This window comes from Oncorhynchus gorbuscha, linkage group LG23, assembly GCF_021184085.1.
Source record: "Oncorhynchus gorbuscha isolate QuinsamMale2020 ecotype Even-year linkage group LG23, OgorEven_v1.0, whole genome shotgun sequence".
Classification (NCBI taxonomy): domain Eukaryota; kingdom Metazoa; phylum Chordata; class Actinopteri; order Salmoniformes; family Salmonidae; genus Oncorhynchus; species Oncorhynchus gorbuscha.
In genome coordinates this window covers 23856622-23882695 of record NC_060195.1, presented here as the reverse complement: position 1 = coordinate 23882695, position 26074 = coordinate 23856622, and the positions used below count along the sequence as shown (strand labels likewise).

The 26074-nt window shown below is 42.7% G+C and overlaps 1 protein-coding gene across 1 annotated transcript in view; it reads right to left on the bottom strand.

Moving 5' to 3' along the window:
- aff2 (AF4/FMR2 family, member 2) overlaps positions 1–26074 on the bottom strand; it is a 320904-nt gene that overhangs the window by 58197 nt on the left and 236633 nt on the right. Inside the window, exon 11 of the mRNA XM_046323313.1 lies at positions 20842–20879. Coding sequence (XP_046179269.1) covers positions 20842–20879 — 38 coding nt within the window. The remainder of the gene's footprint in view (positions 1–20841; positions 20880–26074) is intronic.

Here is a 26074-nt window from a genome sequence, read left to right as displayed (position 1 = left end):
ATTGACAGCTGCCTCTGATTGAGAACCATACTAGGCCGAACTCAAAAACCAACATAGAAAAACAAACATAGACTGCCCACCCCAACTCACGCCCTGACCATACTCATGCCTTGACCATACTAAAACAAAGAATAAAATGACAGAACTATGGTCAGTACGTGACAGTCACACCAGATACCGACTGGTTTTCTGATCCACGCCCCTACCTTTCTTTTTTAAGGTATATGTGACCAACAAATGCACATCTTTATTCCCAGTCGTGAAATCCATAGATTAGGGCCTAATAATTTGTGTCAACTGACTGATTTCCTTATATAAACTGCAGCTAGAAATTGTTGCATGTTGAGTTTCTATATTTTTTTCAATATATAGTGTATAAGATGTCATACAATAAGTTTTGTAGTGATTCCTATGTTATTGATGTAAAGAATATTTGCTGGTCTGTGGTGTGTAATGAGGAGCAACCAGATGTTGCACTTGACATATTTATGAAATTGCTTATGACAATTACTAATAAGCATGTACCCATTAAGAAAATGTATGTAATTTTTTTACAAATCCCAGTGGATTGATGAAGAATTAAAAAATTGTGTGGTTGAGGGATGAGGCAAAAGGAATGACAAATAAGTCTGGCTGTACAACCGATTGTCAAAAGTACTGCAAATTGAGAAATCGTGTGACCAAACTTAACAAAAAGAAGAAGAAACTATACTATTGTATGAAACAATGATACATTGTATAAAGAATGATAGTAAAAATCTTTGGAGTGCCTTCAATAAAATTTTGGCCAAAAGGCAAACTCAGGTCCATCATTCATTGAACCAGATGGCTCATCTATCACAAAACCCACTGATATTGCCAACTACTTTAATTATTATTTTATAGACAATAATAGCAAATTTAGGCATGACATGCCAGCAACAAATGCTGACACTACACATCCAAGTATAACTGACCAAATTATGTGGAAGAGTTTTTTTTGTCTGTTTTTTGTCTATCAACAATGACATGCCACTGGGGCCTGACTACTTGGATGGAAAATTACTGAGGATAATAGTGGACAACATTGCCACTCCTATTTGCCATATCTTCAATCTAAGCCTACAAGAAAGTGTGTGGCCTCGGGCCTGGAGGGAAGCAAAACTCATTCCGCTACCCAAGAATAGTAAAGCCCCTTTTACTGGATCAAATAGCCGACCAATCAACCAATTACCAACCCGTAGTAAATTTTGGGAAAAAGTATTGACGCAGTAAAGCATCAATACAGGACTAAGATTGAGGTCAGGGACGGCCCAACAGCCTATAGGGAGGAGGTCAGGGACGGCCCAACAGCCTATAGGGTGGAGGTCAGGGACGGCCCAATAGCCTATAGGGAGGAGGTCAGGGACGGCCCAACAGCCTATAGGGAGGAGGTCAGGGACGGTCCAACAGCCTATAGGGAGGAGGTCAGGGACGGCCCAACAGCCTATAGGGAGGAGGTCAGGGACGGCCCAACAGCCTATAGGGAGGAGGTCAGGGACGGTCCAACAGCCTATAGGGAGGAGGTCAGGGACGGCCCAACAGCCTATAGGGAGGAGGTCAGGGACGGCCCAACAGCCTATAGGGAGGAGGTCAGGGACGGCCCAATAGCCTATAGGGAGGAGGTCAGGGACGGCCCAACAGCCTATAGGGAGGAGGTCAGGGGCGGTCCAACAGCCTATAGGGAGGAGGTCAGGGATGGCCCAACAGCCTATAGGGAGGAGGTCAGGGACGGCCCAATAGCCTATGGGGAGGAGGTCAGGGACGGCCCAACAGCCTATAGGGAGGAGGTCAGGGACGGTCCAACAGCCTATAGGGAGGAGGTCAGTGAGGCATTGGAAAATGTCCCTGGTCTTAGTGGTTGAATCTGTGTTTGAAATTCCCTGCTCCACAATGAGGTAGCTTACAGTTAATTGTATGTGTGGGGTTCAGAGATGAAATAGCCATTCAAAAATAATGTTAAACACTGTTATTGCACACAGAGTGAGTACATGCCTGTTATATGACTTGTGAGGCCCATTTTAATCCTGAACTTATTTAGGATTGCCATGACAATGGGGTTGAGCACTTATTCACTCAAGACATTTCAGCTTTTCATTTGTAATTCATTTGTAAACATTTATAAAAGCATAATTCCACTTTGATATTATGGGGTATTGTGTGGAGGCCAATAAAAAAACATCTCAATTTAATCCATTTTATATTCAGTCGGTAAATGTGGAAAAAGTCAAGGGGTGTGAATACTTTCTGAAGGCATTCAATATATTCAATACTTTTCCCATTCCATTTTAATTTTTCAATTTCAGAGCAATTCAGCCATTAGCTGTTGTATTTAGTTGCTCCCTCAGTTGAAATTAACTGGATATTTACTGAGGCATTCTGTCGTGAATTTATTTCCAGAAAACAACGGTTAGACCGTAGGCACAGAAACACACAATGGAGATGTTTCATACAGTAATCACCTTTCTGATGACTGCCAGTTCAATATTACATTTCCTCATGTTTAATCTAGTTTCCTGAGCAGACTATTTCCTCGTGGACTATTACCGACCTGCTTTGGGCTGATGGTACGTCAGGTCATACCTCATTCAAGGCTGGTGGAGAAATGAACCTGCTGAAACCTTCTATCTTCTATGCACACAGACAGACAGACTGGCCTTAAAGGCTATTTGGACTCCTGCTCGTTAAACATCTCATGGGCATTAATATGGAGTTGGTCCCCCTTTGCTGCTTTACCAGCCTCTACTCTTCTGGGAAGGCTTTCCACTAGATGTTGGAATTTTCTGTGAGGACTTGCTTCCATTCAGTCACAAGAGCGCTAGTGAGGTCGGGAACTGATGTTGGGCGATTAGGCCTGGCTAGCAGTCGGCGTTCCAATTCATCCCAAAGGTGTTCAATGGAGTTTAGGTCGGGGTTGTGTGCAGGCCAGTCAAATTCTTTCACACTAATCTCAACAAACTATTTCTGTATGGATTTCGCTTTGTGCACAGGGGCATTTCCATGCTGAAACAGGAAAGGGCCTTCCCCAAACTGTTGCCACAAAGTTGGAAGCACAGAATCATCTAGAATGTCATTATATGCTGTAGCATTAAGATTTCCCTTCACTGGAACTAAGGGGCCTAGCATGAACCATGAAAAAGAGCCCCAGACCATGATTCCTCCTCCACCAAACTTTACAGTTAGCCCTATGCTTTGGGGCATGTAGCATTCTCTTGGCATCCGCCAAACCCAGACTCGTCCGTCGGACCGCCAGATGGGGAAGCGTGATTCCTCACTCCAGAGAACGTGTTTCCAGTGCTCCAGAGTCCAATGGTGGCAAATTTGAAGAACACACTTGTTGAAAACGTGGCATCCTATGACGGTGCCACGTTGAAAGCCACTGAGCTCTTCAGTACGGGCCATTGTACTGCCAATGTTTATCTATGGAGATTAAATGGCTGTGTGCTCAATTGTATACACCTCTCAGCAAAGGGTGTGGCTGCAATAGTCGAATTCACTAATTCGAAGGGGTGTGGCCATGTAGTGTACAATTTTGGACTAAATTAATGATATGTACCAAATATTTCTTGAAGTATATAACTTATAAATGCCTCATGAGCTTAGTCCAACTGTCGTACCCCATCAGAACCCAAAATATAAGCTTATTTTACTCCAATGTTTGTGAAGAAAGTAAATGTTAACAAACACTATATATCCTGAAAACATGATTAAAACTACAGTATAATGTTGATTTCATGGATGGATAGCAGCCCAAAATGGCGACCGGAGTATGGGAGAGTGGGTGTGTGGAAAGGAGTGGGTGTATGGAGAGCGAATCAGCTAATTGGGCATATTTGCTGCCACTCAAGACCGTTTTGCTGCACGACGAGTTCATAAGCCGGCGACCAGTACACCCATTTCCTCTCGATAGCACAGCCACAAAGTCAAAGTGCCTGTTGACTTGGGTGCTTGCTACTAGGTATCTCAGTATTGTCACCGGCCATTTTCCTCCTCCCATTATATAATTTCAAGCAGGAAAGCAGCCTACACAAGAAATAAATAATATTGATAGCCATCTAGATGTCACCTTGAGACAAACAGTACAGTCTACTAATCAATGGGAAGGGCATGAACAGCAACAACACCAGGACACAGTGCCCTTCGCTCCGGTTTGACACGCGGTTCCAGGGCCCTGTGAATGAGACTGGTTGTGGCTGGTCAGAGGAGAAGGGCCTCAGCGTTTGACAGCAGAGCGAGAGAGAGAGAGAGAGAGAGAGAGAGAGAGAGAGAGAGAGAGAGAGAGAGAGAGAGAGAGAGAGAGAGAGAGAGAGAGAGAGAGAGAGAGAGAGACTCAGTCTGAGGGTACACCACACTGACCCTGGAGAGGTCAGCTGCAGGCTAGTTTAGAGAATATATTATTTTTATTTGTTTGCACCAAAGAAAACAAGTGATCGACAACAATGCCTTGGAGGTACAGTATGAGTATGTGTAGATGAAAGTGCATAATTGGCATACATTCGTTTCTTAAACAAAGGTGCAGATGGAGCCAGGTAATTCGAGGTGTTAAGTCTTGCCAATGTATTTTGTATGAGTAATTTGTGTATGTAGACTGGCACAGACAATATTACAGTAAATGAGATATGGGTAAATTAAGCTATCGTATAGAGTTAGGAAGCAAGCCTGATGAACCAAACCATTAATCTTTCTGATGATGCCAACAGATTTCATCACTTTACTGCAGACAAATGTAATATGATATTTCCAGGATAACTTTCCATTCGTTAGAACTCAGAGGAATCTAGTGGATGTGACTTGTTCCATTTCATTCCCACCAATTGAGATTCTGGACATTTTTTTAAATAAAGCTGGATCATTTGTTTATCTGGAACCATTTATCTGGAACCAAATTTGGCAATGCCTGAGTTGGCTTCATTAATTAGTGAATCAAAATGATTGTGTGATAAAATCAAATAGAGAAGACATCCATCCGAGAGGATTGAGATAGAATTACACATGGCTGTGTGGAGCCAACCTCTGGTTTAAACTCTTACATATGATGGAATCGGAGGCCTAAGATACATCCTTATTCCTATACCTTCAACATTGCCAACACGTGTTCTTTTTCTTTGAATGAATGCTCACAAGGGCGTCTATTCACTTACTAAATGGCACAGCCTTTTAATAACATCATATTTCTGGTTTTCCACAAAATGAGCGTTTTCCTTTTTCAAGCAATTGTTATTTGAAACACAGCATTTGTTTAGAACTCTGTCCAACAAAAGCAGCAATCATTAACTGTCCCAATCAATTATTCAACAAGTGACCAAGAGAAAGGCATTCCACCAAGCAGAAGAAAAAATAACCACCACAACAACAAGCCCCAAAGATTTTGATCTGATCTGCCACAGAGCTATTCGTCTTTGATCTCCAGCTGTACACTCCTCTTTCATCAAAGGCTCTTTCCAGTCCAGTCGTCTGTAGGATGAGCTGCTCTGTTCAAGGCTGCGGCAGCCAGCTCTCGCCTCCTCTCCTCCCTTCTCCACGTGCGCTGGCCAGGGCTGGGAGGGTTAGGGCAGACTGTTCGCTGCTCCGTGGTCTGGAGCAGCAGGTAGAGGCCAGGTAGTCTGCAGGAGGCCTGTGTGGGAGCAGTGTGTGAGTGTTTGGCCAGCTTGTCCTGGGGCTGGGAGAACAGGCCTTGGAACAATAGTTGGACATGGCCTGGGTGGACAGGGCTGTCGGGGGGTGGCGGACCCATGGCTGGCTTCAGTTACATCTATATCAATATCAAAGGCTGGAAAATGTGGAGTGAGCGCAAAGCCAGCTGTGCAGAAGTGAGGGCTGCCAAGCGGCGAGGAGCGGCGAGCAGCCCAGCCTGCCAAGTCCACATCTCCAGATGACAGATTAACGGGAAGAAGATAAATCAAATTGTACTTTTCAGCTTGAAAACCAAATGAATTCACAGTGACTCCCTGTGTCTCCCTCCTCTGTCACTACCTCACCTTGTTGCTCTGTCCTCTAGCTGTTACTCTATGTCCTTACTTGTCTCTTAGGACAGGAAACATATCCTCTACTGTAGCCCTTTACAGACAATTTCAATGCACACTACCCTTCCAAAGCATTATAGTTTTAGTTTGATTTATATTCAGTGGTGCCAGTAATAGTGTTATTTGACTATAACAGAACCCCACTCCTAGAGCTGTAGCTAGTTATAGTGTTATTTGGCTATTACAGTACACCACTCCTACCTAGAGCTGTAGCTAGTAATAGTGTTATTTGGCTATTACAGAACACCACTCCTAGAGCTGTAGCTAGTAATAGTGTGATTTGGGTGTTACAGAACACCACTCATAGAGCTGTAGCTAGTTATAGCATTTGTTATTTGGCTATAACAGAACACCACCGCTAGAGCTATAACTAGTAATAGTGTTATTTGGCTATAACAGAACACCACTCCTAGAGTTGTAGCTAGTAATACTGTTTGTTATTTGGCTATAACAGAACACCACTCCTAGAGTTGTAGCTAGTAATACTATTTGTTATTTGGCTATAACAGAACACCACTCCTAGAGTTGTAGCTGGTAATACTGTTTGTTATTTGGCTATTACAGAACACCACTCCTAGAGCTATAACTAGTAATAGTGTTATTTGGCTATAACAGAACACCACTCCTAGAGTTGTAGCTGGTAATACTGTTTGTTATTTGGCTAGAACAGAACACCACTCCTAGAGTTGTAGCTGGTAATACTGTTTGTTATTTGGCTATGAGAGAACCCCACTCCTAGAGCTGTAGTTAGTAATACTATTTGTTATTTGGCTATAACAGAACACCACTCCTAGAGTTGTAGCTGGTAATACTGTTTGTTATTTGGTTATGAGAGAACCCCACTCCTAGAGCTGTAGCTAGTAATAGTGTTATTTGGCTATGACAGAACACCACTCCTAGTGCTGTAGTTAGTAATACTATTTGTTATTTGGCTATAACAGAACACCACTCCTAGAGCTATAACTAGTAATAGTGTTATTTGGCTATAACAGAACACCACTCCTAGAGCTATAACTAGTAATAGTGTTATTTGGCTATGACAGAACACCACTCCTAGAGTTGTAGCTAGTAATACTGTTTGTTATTTGGCTATAACAGAACACCACCCCTAGAGCTATAACTAGTAATAGTGTTATTTGGCTATAACAGAACACCACTCCTAGAGCTATAACTAGTAATAGTGTTATTTAGCTATAAGAGAACATCACTCCTAGAGCTGTAGCTAGTTATAGCGTTATTTGGCTATAAGAGAACACCACTCCTCGAGCTGTAGCTAGTTATACTGTTTGTTATTTGGCTATAAGAGAACACCACCCCTAGAACTATAACTAGTAATAATGTTATTTGGCTATAAGAGAACATCACTCCTAGAGCTGTAGCTAGTTATAGTGTTATTTGGCTATAAGAGAACATCACTCCGAGAGCTGTAGCTAGTAATAGTGTTATTTAGCTATAAGAGAACATCTCTCCAAGAGCTGTAGCTAGTTATAGTGTTATTTGGCTATAAGAGAACACCACTCCTAGAGCTGTAACTAGTAATAGTGTTATTTAGCTATAAGAGAACATCTCTCCAAGAGCTGTAGCTAGTTATAGTGTTATTTGGCTATAAGAGAACACCACTCCTAGAGCTGTAACTAGTTATACTGTGGACCTTGTAATGAGGATGAAATGAAAGGAAAAGCATCTGCTTTAATTGATGGCTAATCCTTGGCAACAACCAAAGCAACGAGCTCCAGCTGAACAGTCTGTTCTTTTAGACCTAACAAGTTCCATCTGATTAAGATTACGATGCAAGTGGTATGATGCAATAGTTTTATAGCTGCAAATTCATACTGGCTTATGCCACATTAAACAAGCAAACCACCTTCAGAAAAGAAACGTTTTGTGAATAAGAGCCGTTTAACTTCCTTCCGTAAGACTTTAAATCCTGTTTATACGATGCTATGAATGTGGATGAACAAATCTTTTGATGATGAACTGCAGGTGGAGAATCCTAAGTCTCAGGAGGGGTGTTCTCAGAGGTGGGCCAATGCTAACAGACACACACAGTGGAAAAAGAAGATTCAGCTCTGAGGACAGCCAGTCACGATGGCTTCCTCTTCCTCCAGGGGGAAGAGGTCACACACTGAAGGTCCAAACTGACAGATATCACATGGCTGGCTCAGAAGTGGTGTTGAAGCATTAACCTCTGAGTCTGCTCTCTCTCTCTCTCTCTCTCTCTCTCTCTCTCTCTCTCTCTCTCTCTCTCTCTCTCTCTCTCTCTCTCTCTGGCTATTACAGAACACCACTCATAGAGCTGTAGAGTTGCGGATGACTCCACACGCAAGCACACCCACATGCGCACGCACGCACGCATGCACACACACACACACACACACACACACACACACACACACACACACACACACACACACACACACACACACACACACACACACACACACACACACACACACACACACACACACACACACACACACACACACACACACACACACACACACACACACACACACACACACACACACACACACACAAGCAGATGTTGTGTTTAAACCCTATGGAATGCATGGCCTATGGCTGCCTATGCATCATGTGGAGCATCCAATTGAGGAAACCTGCTACTAATGTAATGTGCAACAAGAGAACAGCCTGTCAGAGGAGAGATCCCTCAGAAGATGTTACCACCAAATATATAAGGAGCTTATCTATTCACAAGCCCACAGTCATTTCTATCTGAGAGGCTTCTAACTGTCAGGAGCAAATGGTTATGCAACCTTCAGTAAAATACCCTTATCAGGGATTATAAACACTGGAGGGCCATTGGATACAAATGAGACAAATATTCATTTCAGTGAGAAGTTTGTAGACAGACAGACCTGGCTGGTGTACCACGGATATTCATGGGCTCCTGTAGATTGAAGGTCCTGTGTCAGGAACACGTCACCACAGCACCTTCCACCTACCACTTATCCATGAATAACCACATAGAGACGGAATTAAGGGGATGTTGGAATAAAGGGATGACTCAGGCCTCCATCAGCACAGGATCCAGGTAGCTAGTAAGAACAACTACCTCTAGCCTCATCTCAACAACTATCCACAGTCCCAGCCCTCAGCCTCAGCCCTCAGCCTCAACCTCAATCCCTAACCTCAATCTCAACCGCAGCCTCAACCTCAACCCCATGCTCAACATCAACCCCAGCCCCAGCCTCAGTCCTGCTCTCAAACCCACCCTCAGGCCTAGCCTCAACCCCTTCCCGGGCCCGGGTCCTCAGTCTTAACCTCAGCCTTAGCCTCAGCCTCACCCTCAATCTCAGTCTCAACCCCAGCCCTAACCACATTCCCAGCCCCCAGCCTCAGCCTCACCCCCACCCTCAGTCCCAGCCCTAGCCTCAGCTAAACCCTCAGCCTCACCTCCACTCTCAGTCCCAGCCCCCAGCCCCCAGCCCCCAGACTCAGACTCAACCTCTTCCCTAGCTTCAGTCCCAATCCCGAGACTCAACCCCAGCCGTAAAATTGGCCCAGCGTCGGGCCATCTCCATGCTTTCATTATCAATCTCAGTCCTAGGCTTGAATTCAAATTCAAACCGTAAAGTGTATATATTGCTATTGTAAATCAAAAATACACTTTCTAATTTAGATGAGTTTTACTTGTCTCCACCCAGTTAACGTTGTCTAATTAATAACATTATTGAAACATTCATTTTCACTGAGCAGAAACTGCTCTCTTATTTACAGAGTTCATTTCCTGAAATGTTTTTTTGTTGATTGAAGTCTCCTTGACTTTAATCTTAAAATGAATCTCAGTTTTTGTTTTACTTTCAATGAATGTCTAAACATTTGTGTACTACATGTTCTTTGTACTGACCGTTTCTGGGGCCTTTTGATAGGAAAACTGTATTTGGTAATTGCATCAGTAACACGATTAACATTGTTAGGGATGACCGACTTTGATAATGACACAATGTTGAGATGATACATAGATTCGCATTGTGATGCAGAGAAAGATAAGTAATGACAGCAGAGAAAACAGGGCATAGCAGATAGATAGAAAAAAAGCTGCTTTTTCTTTGTCTGCTTTTCTGTGCTCCCTGCCTGAGGAGGCGGTGATGGATTTGCTGCTTGACTGGTCACACAGATTGGTGCCGGCAATGGCTGGGCCCTGACGCCTAGCTAGACTCAATACACACATTTTCTCACCTTCAGAACATTTACTTTCAAGCCTCCCGATTTGGGCCAAGGCAATTTAGAAGATTCTAATAGGATCCATAAATAAACACCCCCGTCTCTATGACCAATCCAAACACGACACAGAATAAAATGAACCAATCAATGAGGTGTAATATGGACACTGCCAACTCAATTGTTTACTGTGTTGTCGATATTAGGGTTACCACACACAGAAAATGGCTATTATCAAGGGTAATTTCAATTTAGCTAGGGTTCAAGGCTACGACAGATTCATGGCATTTAGATGTTATCTGTCGCAGACAGAGAACAAACTGCTGTTCAATTATGTTGCTCACCTTCATGTCACACAAGATAATAACACAAGCCCAGAATGTCCAGAATTAGAGGAACTATTAAAAAGGCTAAAGAATTGCAAGTGAAGTCAAGGACCTGAACAACAGAAGAAAAAACCCGCAAATAAACCTTTTGTGTCCTGAAGCAAAACAAGCCCCTAAATCACACAGACAACTATTGAGTGTTGTGGGTATTTTAAAAACGCGTTTTCGGCACATTTCCTGGTGCCTACATTCATCAGAGGCAGAGCAGCATTAGTTGTGAATGTCTCCCATTGGTTAGAATACAGTGGGACCACAGTCAATATGGATACTATATCTGGATGGAACCAGCCCTGATCCTGCACTGGAATGTCCTATTCCCAATCAGGGGAAGTGACTGGCTGATAGATTCCAAAGGCTGTTACTTTTGCAAAAATAAATAAAGATTGTTGCAACCTCTATATACGCTCCTAATACTTCTATGGGTGTAACACAAACAAATGCATACTGTGTCTTCTTCAACACCAGAATGCGTTATTTAAACATAGAAAACAGGTCGGTAGCAAAGCACCTGGATACGTGTATTTCCCCTCTTTCAGTTGCTCTAGTTAGTAACAGAATAATGAGCAATCTCAGTCCTGGTCTAAGTCCTTAGTTGTAGTTACTAGTGCTGAGCGATTAGTGCTTTTGGAGGTTGGTTCAGTTTTGATTCGATCATTTTTAAAATATTAAATGCACTATGCATTATGTGGGTTGAACGCTGTAACAACACAGAACAAAACAATGAATAAAAGTCCCATGATGTTAGAAACTGCCCATTACTGCATAACACTTAATAACCATCATTTATTCACATTACTTTAATAACCTATTTAGTACTACTACAAAATCACTATTTTAGTAGTTATTCAATGTAACGAAGGCATACATGTCTGAATGCCAAATATCAATCACTTAGATCAGAGTTGGTCAATGTAGTTAATTGCCAAGTTTTCTGCTCTAAACTATGTAGAATATTAGCCTGTTAGAAACTACAACTCCCTACTACATTGCAGTGTTCGGGCTTGATCTGATGATTCACTAAAGGAACTGTGCATGTAGCTCACAAACAAATGACAGTAAATGGAATTCAAAAAATTGAACCGATGTCTGGCAATAAATTGTTTAAAAACCGAAAAATAACCAACATTTCAGTTAATGACTCAGAACTAGCAGTTACACATCATCTTCAAAGAAATGAGGTCTACAGAAAACCACACTATTACTGTGTGGTTCCACTGCCTGATGTATTTACACTGTTAACAGTGTAGGGTTATGCATCACACCGCAGGTTTGAATCGCTGCTAATTCCTCCTCACCAGATGTCAATAGCACTTCCACGGGATAGTGTTTGTCAGTGAATGGCCTTTCGCCAAAGCTAATCACGTTTACTGAAAGGGTCCTGTGGAATATGTCTTAATAAGGGACATGCAGCTCTTAACAACACATGGTGATATGTCACATTTGGTGATGTAAATAGGCTGTGCTTGCTGCTTTGACTGGCCCCCCCAGGGAGTGAGGGAGAAGGGATCTATGCTCTTCTGGATCCTGTGTCTAGTGTCTACTGTCTCCGAGACGCTGTACTGCTGAGAGTAGTGACCTGAGACCTAGGCCTGTATTTACAAATAGTCTCAGAGTAAGAGTGCTGATCTAGGATCAGCCCTGCCCAGTTCATGTAATCTTATTTATTATGAGCTAAAAAGATAAACTGATCCAAAATCGGCAATCATACTCTGAGAAGGGGGCCGTGCCAACCCCCATGTGTGGCCATGGCTATGCCAGTTGGTTCATCCTGAGAACTGGCACAATCATGATCTGTGAAGAGCCCTCAGCCCAGGAATCATCTGAAGGAGAGATTTTAATAGGCACATTCCTCAGCTGGGGCACTGCCCCCCTGTGCCCCCTGGCAACGGGGCACACAAGCGTACAGCAGAAGAGCACAATAGAAGCCCTGTCAGATAGCAAAAACAAAAACAACTACAATAGCTAGTAAAGCAGCATCTGCCTAAAGGCTTTCCCCAGTTATAGTCACAGTCAGTCAGTCAGTCAGTGTGTTCAGAGCGAGAGATTTCAACTGCATGGCTATTAATTCGGGATCGGTGTACCTTCCACGGGACGTTTGAGCTAACGTAGGCTAATGTGATTAACATGAGGTTGTAAGTAACAAGACAATTTCCTAGGACATTGACATATCTGATATTGGCAGAAAGCTTAAATTCTTGTTAATCTAATTGCAATGCCCAATTTACAGTAGCTATTACAGTGAAATAATACCATGCTATTGTTTGAGGAGAGTGCACAATTTTGAACATGAAAAGTTATTAAATTAAGTTAAACAAATTAGCCACATTTGGTCAGTCTTCATACAAAAGTTTGAATAGAATTATTATTATTATTATTATTAAATACAATGGTTCATTGGATCAGTCTAAAACGTTGCACATACACTGTGTGTATACACACATATACATTATGGCCTTTCTCTTGCATTTCAAATACGATGGTACAAAAAAATACAAAATAATGTTTTTTCCTTTGTATCATCTTTTACCAGATCTATTGTGTTATATTATCCTACATTCATTTCAAATTTCCGCAAACTTCAAAGTGTTTCCTTTCAAATGGTACCAATAATAGGCAGTTAGATTTAGGTATGTCATTTTCAGCGAGAATTGAAAAAAAAAGGGCGGATTCTTAAGAGGTTTTAAAAGTATGGATCTATTCAAAACACTTCACTTTGATGTCACACATAACTTCATCTTTACATATGTATTAAAATGGAGAATATAATTAAAGAGAAGAGGGACAAAACAATGTGTATAAAGAAGTCTATATATATTTTCCTCCCAGCAGTTGACCTCTGCATCAGATCTGCACCACAAATCAATGTTCATCAGCTCTTCCAGGCTGTAAACAAACCACCGCCATCACTATAATATACTGTCATTTGGCTGAGGAAAATCTAGCAATGATCACCTCTTTAAATAGCCTAAACTTGTATAATTAATCAGTGAATGCATTCAATAAAATTGTTCCTCTTGGTGGGAGCCTGGGTGTATACACACATTACACACATGAATGGTACTGTAGAATTTGAACCCTGTGCACAACTCAGGGGGATGAAAGGTCTGTTGGATAATGAATTCTGGGAGCAGAATGAGTATCTGTACCCTGTATCTGTGCTCTTATAAGGTAAGGGGCGGTTTGGTGATGAGGGGCTGCATGTTGTGTGTAGCGTTAGGGGTTGTGTGTAAAATTAGTGGTTGTGTGTAGTGCAAGGGGTTGTGTGTAATGTTAGGGGTTGTGTGTAGTGTTAGGGTGTGTGTGTAGTGCAAGGGGTTGAGCATAGTGCAAGGGGTTGTGTGTAGTGCTAGGGGTTGTGTATAGTATTACTGGTTGTGTGTAGTGCTACGGGTTGTGTGTAATGATAAGGGTTGTGTGTAGTATTAGGGGTTGTGTGTAGTGTTAGGGGTTGTGTGTAGTGTTAGGGCGTGTTTGTAGTGCAAGGGGTTGAGTATAGTGCAAGGGGTTGTGTGTAGTGCTAGGGGTTGTGTGTAGTATTACTGGAGGTGTGTAGTGCAAGGGGTTGAGTATAGTGCAAGGCGTTGAGTATAGTGCAAAGGGTTGAGTATAGTGCAAGGGGTTGAGTATAGTGCAAGGGGTTGAGTATAGTGCAAGGGGTTGAGTATAGTGCAAGGGGTTGTGTGTAATGATAGGGGTTGTGTGTAGTATTAGGGGTTGTGTGTAGTATTAGGGGTTGTGTGTAGTATTAGGGGTTGTGTTTGGTATTAGGGGTTGTGTGTAATGATAGGGGTTGTGTGTAGTATTAGGGTTGTGTGTAGTGCTAGGGGTTGTGTGTAGTATTAGGGGTTGTGAATAGTGCTAGGGGTTGTGTGTAGTAATATCAGTTTGTGTGTAGTAATATCGAGTTGTGTGTAGTGCAAGGGGTTTTGTGTAGTATTAGGGGTTGTGTTTGGTATTAGGGGTTGTGTGTAGTGCTAGGGGTTGTGTGTAATGACAGGGGTTGTGTGTAGTATTAGGGGTTGTGTGTAGCATTAGGGGTTGTGTGTAGTGCTAGGGGTTGTGTGTAGTATTAGGGGTTGTGTGTAGTGCTAGGGGTTGTGTGTAGTAATATTGTGTTGTGTGTAGTGCAATGGGCTGTGTGTAGTATTAGGGGTTGTGTGTAGTATTAGGGGTTGTGTGTCGTATTAGGGGTTGTGTGCAATGATAGGGGTTGCGTGTAGTATTAGGGGTTGTGTGAAGTGTTATGGGTTGTGTGTAGTGTTAGGGGTTGTGTGTAGTGCTAGGCGTTGTGTGTAGTATTAGGGGTTGTGTGTAGTGCTAGGGGTTGTGTGTAGTAATATCAGTTTGTGTGTAGTAATATCGAGTTGTGTGTAATGACAGGGGTTGTGTGTAGTATTAGGGGTTGTGTGTAGTGCTAGAGGTTGTGTGTAGTAATATCAGTTTGTGTGTAGTAATATCGAGTTGTGTGTAATGACAGGGGTTGTGTGTAGTATTAGGGGTTGTGTGTAGTGCTAGAGGTTGTGTGTAGTATTAGGGGTTGTGTGTAGTGCTAGGGGTTGTGTGTAGTAATATTGTGTTGTGTGTAGTAATATCGAGTTGTGTGTAATGACAGGGGTTGTGTGTAGTATTAGGGGTTGTGTGTAGTGCTAGAGGTTGTGTGTAGTATTAGGGGTTGTGTGTAGTGATAGGGGTTGTGTGTAGTATTAGGGGTTGTGTGTAGTATTAGGGGTTGTGTGTAGTAATATCGGGTTGTGTTTGGTATTAGGGGTTGTGTGTAATGCTAGGGGTTGTGTGTAGTATTAGGGATTGTGTGTAGTGCTAGGGGTTGTGTGTAGTATTAGGGGTTGTGTGTAGTGCTAGGGGTTGTGTGTAATATTAGGGGTTGTGTGTAATGTTAGGGGTTGTGTGTAGTGTTAGGGGTTGTGTGTAGTATTAGGGGTTGTGTGTAGTGCTAGGGGTTGTGTGTAGTAATATCCGTTTGTGTGTAGTAATATCGAGTTGTGTGTAATGACAGGGGTTGTGTGTAGTATTAGGGGTTGTGTGTAGTGCTAGAGGTTGTGTGTAGTATTAGGGGTTGTGTGTAGTGCTAGGGGTTGTGTCTAGTAATATTGTGTTGTGCGTAGTGCAAGGGGCTGTGTGTAGTATTAGGGGTTGTGTGTAGTATTAGGGGTTTTGTGTCGTATTAGGGGTTGTGTGTAATGATAGGGGTTGCGTGTAGTATTAGGGGTTGTGTGTAGTGCTAGGGGTTGTGTGTAGTATTAGGGGTTGTGTGTAGTGCTAGGGGTTGTGTGTAGTATTAGTGGTTGTGTGTAGTATTAGGGGTTGTGTGTAGTATTAGGGGTTGTGTGTCGTGCTAGGGGTTGTGTGTAGTAATATTGTGTTGTGTGTAGTGCAATGGGCTGTGTGTAGTATTAGGGGTTGTGTGTAGTATTAGGGGTTGTGTGTCGTATTAGGGGTTGTGTGTAATGATAGGGGTTTGCGTGTAGTATTAGGGGTTGTGTGAAGTGTTAGGGGTTGTGTGTAGTGTTAGGGGTTGTGTGTAGTGTTAGGGGTTGTGTGTAGTGTTAGGGATTGTGTGTAGTGTTAGGGGTTGTGTGTAGTGCTAGGGGTTGTGTGTAGTTTAATGGGTTGTGTGTAGTGATAGGGGTTGTGTGTAGTATTAGGGGTTGTGTGTAGTATTAGGGGTTGTGTGTAGTAATATCGGGTTGTGTTTGGTATTAGGGGTTGTGTGTAATGCTAGGGGTTGTGTGTAGTATTAGGGATTGTGTGTAGTGCTAGGGGTTGTGTGTAGTATTAGGGGTTGTGTGTAGTGCTAGGGGTTGTGTGTAATATTAGGGGTTGTGTGTAATGTTAGGGGTTGTGTTTAGTATTATGGGTTGTGTGTAGTGCTAAAGGTTGTGTGTAGTGTTATGGGCTGTGTGTAATGTTAGGGGTTGTGGATAGAGTTAGGAGTTGTGTGTAGAGCTAGGGCCTGCGTGTAGTGTTATGGGGTTGTGTTGAGTATTAGGGGTTGTGTGTAGTGCTGGAGGTTGTGTGTAGTGCAAAAGGTTGTGTGTAGTATTATGGGCTGTGTGTAGTATTAGGGGTTGTGTGTAGTATAGGGGTTGTGTGTCATATTAGGGGTTGTGTGTAGTGTTATGGGGTTGTGTGTAGAGCTAGGGGCTGCGTGTAGTGTTATGGGGTTGTGTGTAATGATAGGGGTTGTGTGTAGTGTCAGGGTTTGTGAGTAGTTTTAGGGATTCCTGTGTAGTGTTAGGGGTTGTGTGTCATGCTAGGGGTTGTGTGTTGTGCTAGGGGTTGGGTGTAGCGTTAGGGGTTGTGTGTAGTGCTAGGGTTGTGTGTACTATTAGGGGTAGTGTGTAGTGTTAGTTGTTGTGTGTATTGCGAGGGGCAGTGTGTAGTGTTATGGGGTTGTGTGTAATGACAGGGGTTGTGTGTAGTGTCAGGGGTTGTGTGTAGTTTTAGGGATTCCTGTGTAGTGTTAGGGGTTGTGTGTCGTGCTAGGGGCTGTGTGTTGTGCTAGGGGATGGGTGTAGCGTTAGGGGTTGTGTGTAGTGCTAGGGTTGTGTGTACTATTAGGGGTAGTGTGTAGTGTTAGTTGTTGTGTGTATTGCGAGGGGCAGTGTGTAGTGTTATGGGGTTGTGTGTAGAATTAGGGGTTGTGTGTAATGTTAGGGGTTGTGTGTAGTATTGGGGTTGTGTGTAGTATTGGGGTTGTGCGTAGTATTAGGGTGTGTGTGTAGTGCTAGAGGTTGTGTGTAGAATTAGGGGGTTGTGTGTAGAATTAGGGGTACTACTAGTGTGCTGTCCGAGGTAGCTTGTGGGTAGCTCTCCTCTGTGTATGTGTGTATGTACAGGGTATTTACAGTTTACATTTAAGTCAGAAGTTTACATACACTTAGGTTGGAGTCATTAAAACTTGTTTTTCAACCACTCCACACATTTCTTGTTAACAAACTATAGTTTTGGCAAGTCGGTTAGGACTACTTTGTGCATGAAACAAGTAATTTTTCCAACAATTGCTTACAGACAGATTATTTCACTTATAATTCACTGTATCACAATTATAGTGGGTCAGAAGTTTACATACACTAAGTTGACTGTGCCTTTAAACAGCTTGGAGAATTCAAAGAAATTATGTCATGGCTTTCGACATAATTTGAGAAAATTGGAGGTGTACCTGTGGATGTATTTAAAATTGTTGACCTCCAAACGTCTGGTTCATCCATGGGAGCAATTTTCAAATGCCTGAAGGTACCACGTTCATATGTATAAACAATAGTACGCAAGTATATACACCATGGGACCACGCAGCCGTCATACCGCTCAGGAAGCAGACGCATTCTGTCTCCTAGAAATTAACATACTTTGGTGCAAAAATTGCAAATCAATCCCAGAACAACAGCAAAGGACCTTGTGAAGATGCTGGATGAAACAGGTACAAAAGTATCTATATCCACAGTAAAACGAGTCCTATATCGACATAACCTGAAAGGCCGCTCAGCAAGGAAGAAGCCACTGCTCCAAAAAAGCCAGACTATGGTTTGCAACTGCACATGGGGACAAAGATAATACTTTTTGGAGAAATGTCCTCTGGTCTGATGAAACAAAAATAGAACTGTTTGGCCATAATGACCATCGTTATGTTTGGAGGAAAAAGGGGGAGGCTTGCAAGCTGAAGAACACCATCCCAACCGTGAAGCATATTGTGGCAACATCATATGGTGGGGGTGCTTTGCTGCAGAAGGGACTGATGCACTTCTCAAAATAGATGGCAACATGAGGATGGACAATTACGTGGATATAGTGAAGCAACATATCAAGACGAGTGTCAGTAAGTTAAAGCTTGGTCGCAAATGGGTCTTCCAAATGGACATTGACCCCAAGCACACTTCCAAAGTTGTGGCAAAATGGCTTAAGGACAACAAAGTTAAGGTATTGGAGTGGCCATCACAAAGACCTAAGCTTAATCCTATAGACATTTTGAAGGCAGAACTGAAAAAGCGTGTGCGAGCAAGGAGGCCTAGAAACCTGACTCAGTTACACCAGCTCTGTCAGGAGGAATTGGCCAAAATTCACCCAACTTATTGTGGAAGGCTACCCGAAATTATGTTTGACCCAAATTAAACAATTTAAAGGCAATGCAACCAAATACTAATTGAGTGTATGTAAACTTCTGACCCACTGGGAATGTGATGAAATAAATAAAAGCTGAAATAAATCATTCTCTCTACTATTTGTCTGACATTTCAAATTCTTAAAATAAAGTGGTGATCCTAACCGATCTGAGACAGGGGATTTTTACGAGGATTAAATGTCAGGAATTGTGAAAAACTGAGTTCAAATGTATTTGGCTAAGGTGTATGTAAACTTCTGACTTCAACTGTATGTGTGTGTGTGCGTGTGTGCGTAAGTCTAAATGTGCTTAACAAGTCACATAATAATTTGCATGCACTCATTCTGTGTGCATTAATAGTATTTAACATCATATTTAAATGACTACCGCATCTCTGTACTCCACACATACAATTATCTGTTAGGTCCCTCAGTCGAGCAGTTAATGGCTGTAATGGATCAACAACATTGTAGATACTCCACAATAGTAAGATAAATGACAGAGTGATAAGAAGGTAGCCTGTATAGAATACAACTTTTCCAAAACATGCATCCTGTTTGCAATAAGGCACTAAAGTAAAACTGCAAAAGAAAATTGTGGGCAAATCCAACACAACACATCACTGAATACCAGTCTTCATATTTTCAAACACGGTGGTGGCTGCATCATGTTATGGGTATGATTGTAATCATTAAGGACTGGGGAGTTTTTCAGGATAAAAAATAAATGGAATGGAGCTAACCACAGGAAAAATCCTAGAGGAAAACATGGTTCCAACAGACACTGGGAGATAAATTCACCTTTCAGCAAGACAATAACCTAAAACTCAAAGCCAAAAATACACTGGAGTTGCTTACCAAGACAACATTGAATGTTCCTGAGTGGCCTAGTAACAGTTTTTACTTAAATTGGCTTAAAAATCTATGGCAAGACTTGAGAAATGGCTATCTAGCAAGGATCAACAACAAACTTGACAGAGCTTATAGAATTAAAAAATAAACATTTGCAAATATTGTACAATCCAGGTGTGCAAAGCTCTTAGAGACTCACAGCTGTAATCACTGCCAAAGGGGATTCTAACATGTACTGATTCAAGTGTGTGAATACTTATGTAAATAATATTTTTTCTGTATTTAATATCCAATAAATTTGCTAAAATTGTCAAAAAACATGTTTTCACTTTGTCAATATGGGGTATTGTGTGTAGATGGGTGAGATTAATTTATTTTTTAATCCATTTTGAAATCCGTCTGTAACACAAAAAAGTGAAATAATTTAAGAGTAATGAATAATTTCTGAAGGCACTGTAGGTGCGCGAGCGTGTGTGTCTGTGTGTGAGTGTGTGTGTGTTGTTCCAGGGGCGGCATGGCCGGGGGAGTGCTCGCAGCATCTCCACTCCCAGAGTCACTTTCTGAGAAAGAGCTGGAGGCCATGTTTCACGCTGTCTTCCTTAATGAGCCCATTCACACAGCAGCCATAATACTCCCATGATTAGAGATGATAGAACACCCATACTTCTCCTGCTCCATGCATATTAATGCACCCAGACTGGGGAGCCCAGACAAGGTGTCAACCCGCGCAGCTCTGCTCTGCTCCGCACAGGGGAGAAAAACTGCTTCAGGCCTGCGGGTCATATAATATCTAAACCGATAAAATAAAATGCTAGCAGTATTTAAATTTAGTACATCCTCTGTGCTACTCTTCTACACGATTATTATTCATGAAGAACAGCCACTGGATCACACCTCGTAGTTGTGTCTGTGTATACGGCAGGCAATTATACATTTCTATACTTAGCCTGTTTTCTTCCTCTCTGTTAAATTCTACAGTGTAGTAATTTCAATATGCTGACGATAAACCTCATCTTCACACTCTAAATCATGTCTCTACAATTACAACACACCGGAGAAAGATACATGTAATTAAACTATACAGCGCAATGATCTGAAGAAGTGTGATATAAACAGTTACTGATTACGTATCAAACTGATCATTTGCAACCCAGTACGCAAAGAACAGGATGTAACACCATCCAATACCATGCATTGCAATAACATGCATTACAGAGACACTTCCACACAATGCTGCCAGTTCAACATGATCTGCCACGTACCTGAGAGGTGCACTTCTGGGCTTGGGCTTCTCAGCTGCCTGTGAAAACAGTAACACAACACAGTCCTGTTAGTTGCTGTACAGAACCGAACATGAAGTATGTGATGGATAGTGATACCCATCTCTCTGGACCACTGAGAGATCAGCACAAATAGCCCCAAACTGGAGGAAGGATAACAGGAGGGATGGATCCCGGCCCAGGGATGAAAGAAATCAGCCTCATCATCATAGGCACTCAAACACGCACTTTCCTCTTAGTCTGTTTCGTCTGTTCATCCCCCCCTTCTCTTTGAATGGAGGAATGTGAATGATTAAAGAGATCAGTGAGGCGTAAACCGCTCGATCAATGCTGGTTGGAGGAAAAAACAACTGTGTGATTTCTAAGGATGGGTTTTTAGAGACACACTAGAGTAGCAGGGACCTACTACAGTAGCAAAGAGGGTTTTAGAGACCTACTAGAGTAGCAGGGACCTACTACAGTAGCAAATAGGGTTTTAGAGACCTACTAGAGTAGCAGGGACCTACTACAGTAGCAAAGAGGGTTTTAGAGACCTACTAGAGTAGCAGGGACCTACTACAGTAGCAAAGAGGGTTTTAGAGACCTACTAGAGTAGCAGGGACCTACTACAGTAGCAAAGAGGGTTTTAGAGACCTACTAGAGTAGCAGGGACCTACTACAGTAGCAAAGAGGGTTTTAGAGACCTACTAGAGTAGCAGGGACCTACTACAGTAGCAGAGAGGGTTTTAGAGACCTACCATATTAACAGAGAGGGTTTTAGAGACCTACCAGATTAGCAGAGAGGGTTTAGAGACCTACTACAGTAGAAGAGAGGGGTTTAGAGACCGACCAGATTAGGTTTTTAGAGACCTACTAAAGTAGAAGAGACCTATTAGAGTAGCAGAGAGGGTTTAGAGACCTACTACAGTAGCAGAGAGGGGTTTAGAGACCGACCAGATTAGGTTTTTAGAGACCTACTAAAGTAGAAGATACCTATTAGAGTAGCAGAGAGGGTTTAGAGACCTACTACAGTAGCAGAGAGGGGTTTAGAGACCGACCAGATTAGGTTTTTAGAGACCTACTAAAGTAGCAGAGACCTATTAGAGTAGCAGAGAGGGTTTTAGAGACCTACTAGAGTAGCAGGGACCTACTACAGTAGCAGAGAGGGTTTTAGAGACCTACCATATTAACAGAGAGGGTTTTAGAGACCTACCAGATTAGCAGAGAGGGTTTAGAGACCTATTACAGTAGCAGAGAGGAGTTTAGAGACTGTCCAGATTAGGTTTTTAGAGACCTACTAAAGTAGAAGAGACCTATTAGAGTAGAAGAGAGGGTTTTAGAGACCTACTACAGTAGCATAGCTGGTTTTAGAGACCTACTACAGTAGAATAGATTGTTTTAGAGACCTACTACAGCAGAATATATGGTTTTAGAGACCTACTACAGTAGCATAGAGGGTTTTAGAGACCTACTACAGTAGCATAGATGGGTTTAGAGACCTACTACAGCAGAATAAATGGTTTTAGAGACCTACTACAGTATCATAGAGGGTTTTAGAGACCTACTACAGCAGAATAGATAGTTTGTAGAGACCTACTACAGTAGAATATATGGTTTTAGAGACCTACTACAGTAGAATAGATGGTTTTAGAGACTCACTACAGCAGAATAGATGGTTTTAGAGACCTACTACAGTAGAATAGATGGTTTTAGAGACCTATTACAGCAGAATAGATGGTTTTAGAGACCTACTACAGCAGAATATATGGTTTTAGAGACCTACTACAGTAGAATAGATGGTTTTAGAGACCTACTACAGCAGAATATATGGTTTTAGAGACCTACTACAGCAGAATAGATGGTTTTAGAGACGTACTACAGTAGAATAGAGGGCTTTAGAGACCTACTACAGTAGAATAGATGGTTTTAGAGACCTACTACAGTAGAATAGAGGGTTTTAGAGACATACTACAGTAGAATAGATGGTTTTTAGAGGCTTACTACAGTAGAATATATGGTTTGAGACCTACTACAGTAGCAGAGAGGGTTTTAGAGACCTACTACAGCAGAGTAGATGGTTTTAGAGACCTACTACAATAACAGAGACTGTCTTAGAGACCTACTAGAGTAGCAGAGAAGGTTCTAGAGATCTACTACATTAGCAGAGAGAGGTTTAGAGACCTACTACTATTTTACCTACTATCATTGACACCTGATACTGATTGGAAGCACAGACAGGTGACAGCAATTTAATACTATGAGGATTTGTCACCCCCCTCTCCCCCAACTGCTCTTAAACGCTAGTAAAACCAAATGCATGCTTTTCAACCGTTCGCTGCCTGCACCCGCACGCCTGACCAGCATCACCACCCTGATTGGTTCCGACCTTGAATATGTGGACATCTATAAGTACCTAGGTGTCTGGCTAGACTGTAAACTCTCCTTCCAGACTCATATCAAACATCTCCAATCAAAAATCAAGAGGCGGCTTTCTATTCCGCAACAAAGCCTCCTTCACTCACGCCGCCAAACTTACCCTAGTAAAACTGACTATCCTACCGATCCTCGACTTCGGCGATGTCATCTACAAAATTGCTTCCAACACTCTACTCAGCAAACTGGATGCAGTTTATCACAGTGCCATCCGTTTTGTCACTAAAGCACCTTATACCACCCACCACTGCGACCTGTATGCTCTAGTCGGCTGGCCCTCGCTACATATTCATCGCCAGACCCACTGGCTCCAGGTCATCTACAAGTCCATGCTAGGTAAAGCTCCGCCTTATCTTAGTTCACTGGTCACGATGGCAACACCCATCCGTAGCACGCGCTCCAGCAGGTGTATCTCACTGATCATCCCTAAAGCCAACACCTCATTTGGCCGCCTTTCGTTCCAGTTCTCTGCTGCCTGTGACTGGAACGAATTGCAAAAATCACTGAAGTTGGAGACTTTTATCTCCCTCACCAACTTCAAACATCTGCTATCTGAGCAGCTAACCGATCGCTGCAGCTGTACATAGTCTATCGGTAAATAGCCCACCCATTTTTACCTACCTCATCCCCATACTGTTTTTATTTATTTACTTTTCTGCTCTTTTGCACACCAATATCTCTACCTGTATATGAACATCTGATCATTTATCACTCCAGTGTTAATCTGCAAAATTGTAATTATTCGCCTACCTCCTCATGCCTTTTGCACACAATGTATATAGACTCCCCTTTTTTTCTACTGTGTTATTGACTTGTTAATTGTTTACTCCATGTGTAACTCTGTGTTGTCTGTTCACACTGCTATACTTTATCTTGGCCATGTCGCAGTTGTAAATGAGAACTTATTCTCAACTAGCCTACCTGGTTAAATAAAGGTGAAATAAAAAAATAAAAAAAATAAAAATGTATTCCCTATACAAGGACAACAACACATTGTAACAAACAAATTGACATTGAAGTGTTTCCTCTCCGATGACAGTTCAGTGGAAATCAATTCCACATGCAGAATGAAGGGTGCACATGGAGAGGACTGTCACTGCTACTCTATTGGTATAGTCTTGAAAATATGATGTAGCCCGCAATGTGATGTAGCCCAAGCTGAGATGTAGCCCGCACTGTGATGTAGCCCGCACTGTGATGTAGCCCACACTGTGATGTAGCCCACACTGTGATGTAGCCCACACTGTGATGTAGCCCGCAATGTGATGTAGCCCGCACTGTGATGTAGCCCGCACTGTGATGTAGCCTGCACTGTGATGTAGCCCGCACTGTGATGTAGCCCACACTGTGATGTAGCCCACACTGTGATGTAGCCCACACTGTGATGTAGCCCACACTGTGATGTAGCCCACACTGTGATGTAGCCCGCACTGTGATGTAGCCCGCACTGTGATGTAGCCCGCACTGTGATGTAGCCCACACTGTGATGTAGCCCACACTGTGATGTAGCCCACACTGTGATGTAGCCCACACTGTGATGTAGCCCACACTGTGATGTAGCCCACACTGTGATGTAGCCCACACTGTGATGTAGCCCACACTGTGATGTAGCCCACACTGTGATGTAGCCCACAACATGCTGATTAATGACAAGTTAAAGAGTGCTTGAGCAAGGTATACAAATAAAACCCCTTGGCACAGAGTAGTAAAGCTTTTGGCCACCACCCCCACAACCTGTCCAGGATACCACCAAGACACAGACAGGCCCACCACCACAACCTGTCCAGGATACCACCAAGACACAGACAGGCCCACCACCACAACCTGTCCAGGATACCACCAAGACACAGACAGGCCCACCACCACAACCTGTCCAGGATACCACCAAGACACAGACAGGCCCACCACCACAACCTGTCCAGGATACCACCAAGACACAGACAGGCCCACAGCAACACACTGGCAAGGCAAAGGTTATTGCTGTGACCATTGATCTGTGTACAGTCCATTTATCATTGATGAAAGCAGCCAGTGATCTTCACAGTATATCAGATGAAACAAGTCAGATCATCTGTCAACTGCTCTCTTACTGCTGTTTCCCTCTCCACAGGGATTTGGGCAGCTTCCATCCTTCTTCCCCATTCCCAGGTTGCTAGGCAACGCAGCTGGGGGCATGGCTGCTAGTTTGTACTCTGGCAAACTGTTTAAATGGCTGCTGGAGCTTTTTTCATGCTTATGAGGCGACTTTGAGCATTCATTTCAGGGGTTGTTTGTGTGTGTGTGTGTGTGTGTGTGTGTGTGTGTGTGTGTGTGTGTGTGTGTGTGTGTGTGTGTGTGTGTGTGTGTGTGTGTGTGTGTGTGTGTGTGTGTGTGTGTGTGTGTGTGTGTGTGTGTGCATGTACTTGTGTGGGAAACGCAAGGGGTGGTTATCGCTAAGGAGAAAGGGGGGGCTGGAGGAGCTGTGCTGGTGATGATCAAATTAGCCTAAAAAGGCCAGACATGATCAAGTGCTTTTCTGTATCACCAAGAGGAATGCAACACAGAATAAAGCAAGATTTTCATGAAGGTTTTGAGGAATTCAACAATATTCAAAAGACAAAGCGAGAGATGCACTTCTATTGACTTTACTGGCTCATTGCCTGCAGCTATAGAGATACACCACATCATTCCAACAGACAGACAGTGATGTATACCCTCAATTAGTTTTCAACCTGTGGTGGTCTGATTGAGAGGCATTAGCGCTGTTGTGAGATCACGCTAAATGAGAAGGCATAAAGGTTTGCTTTAGATCAGCATTTGATGA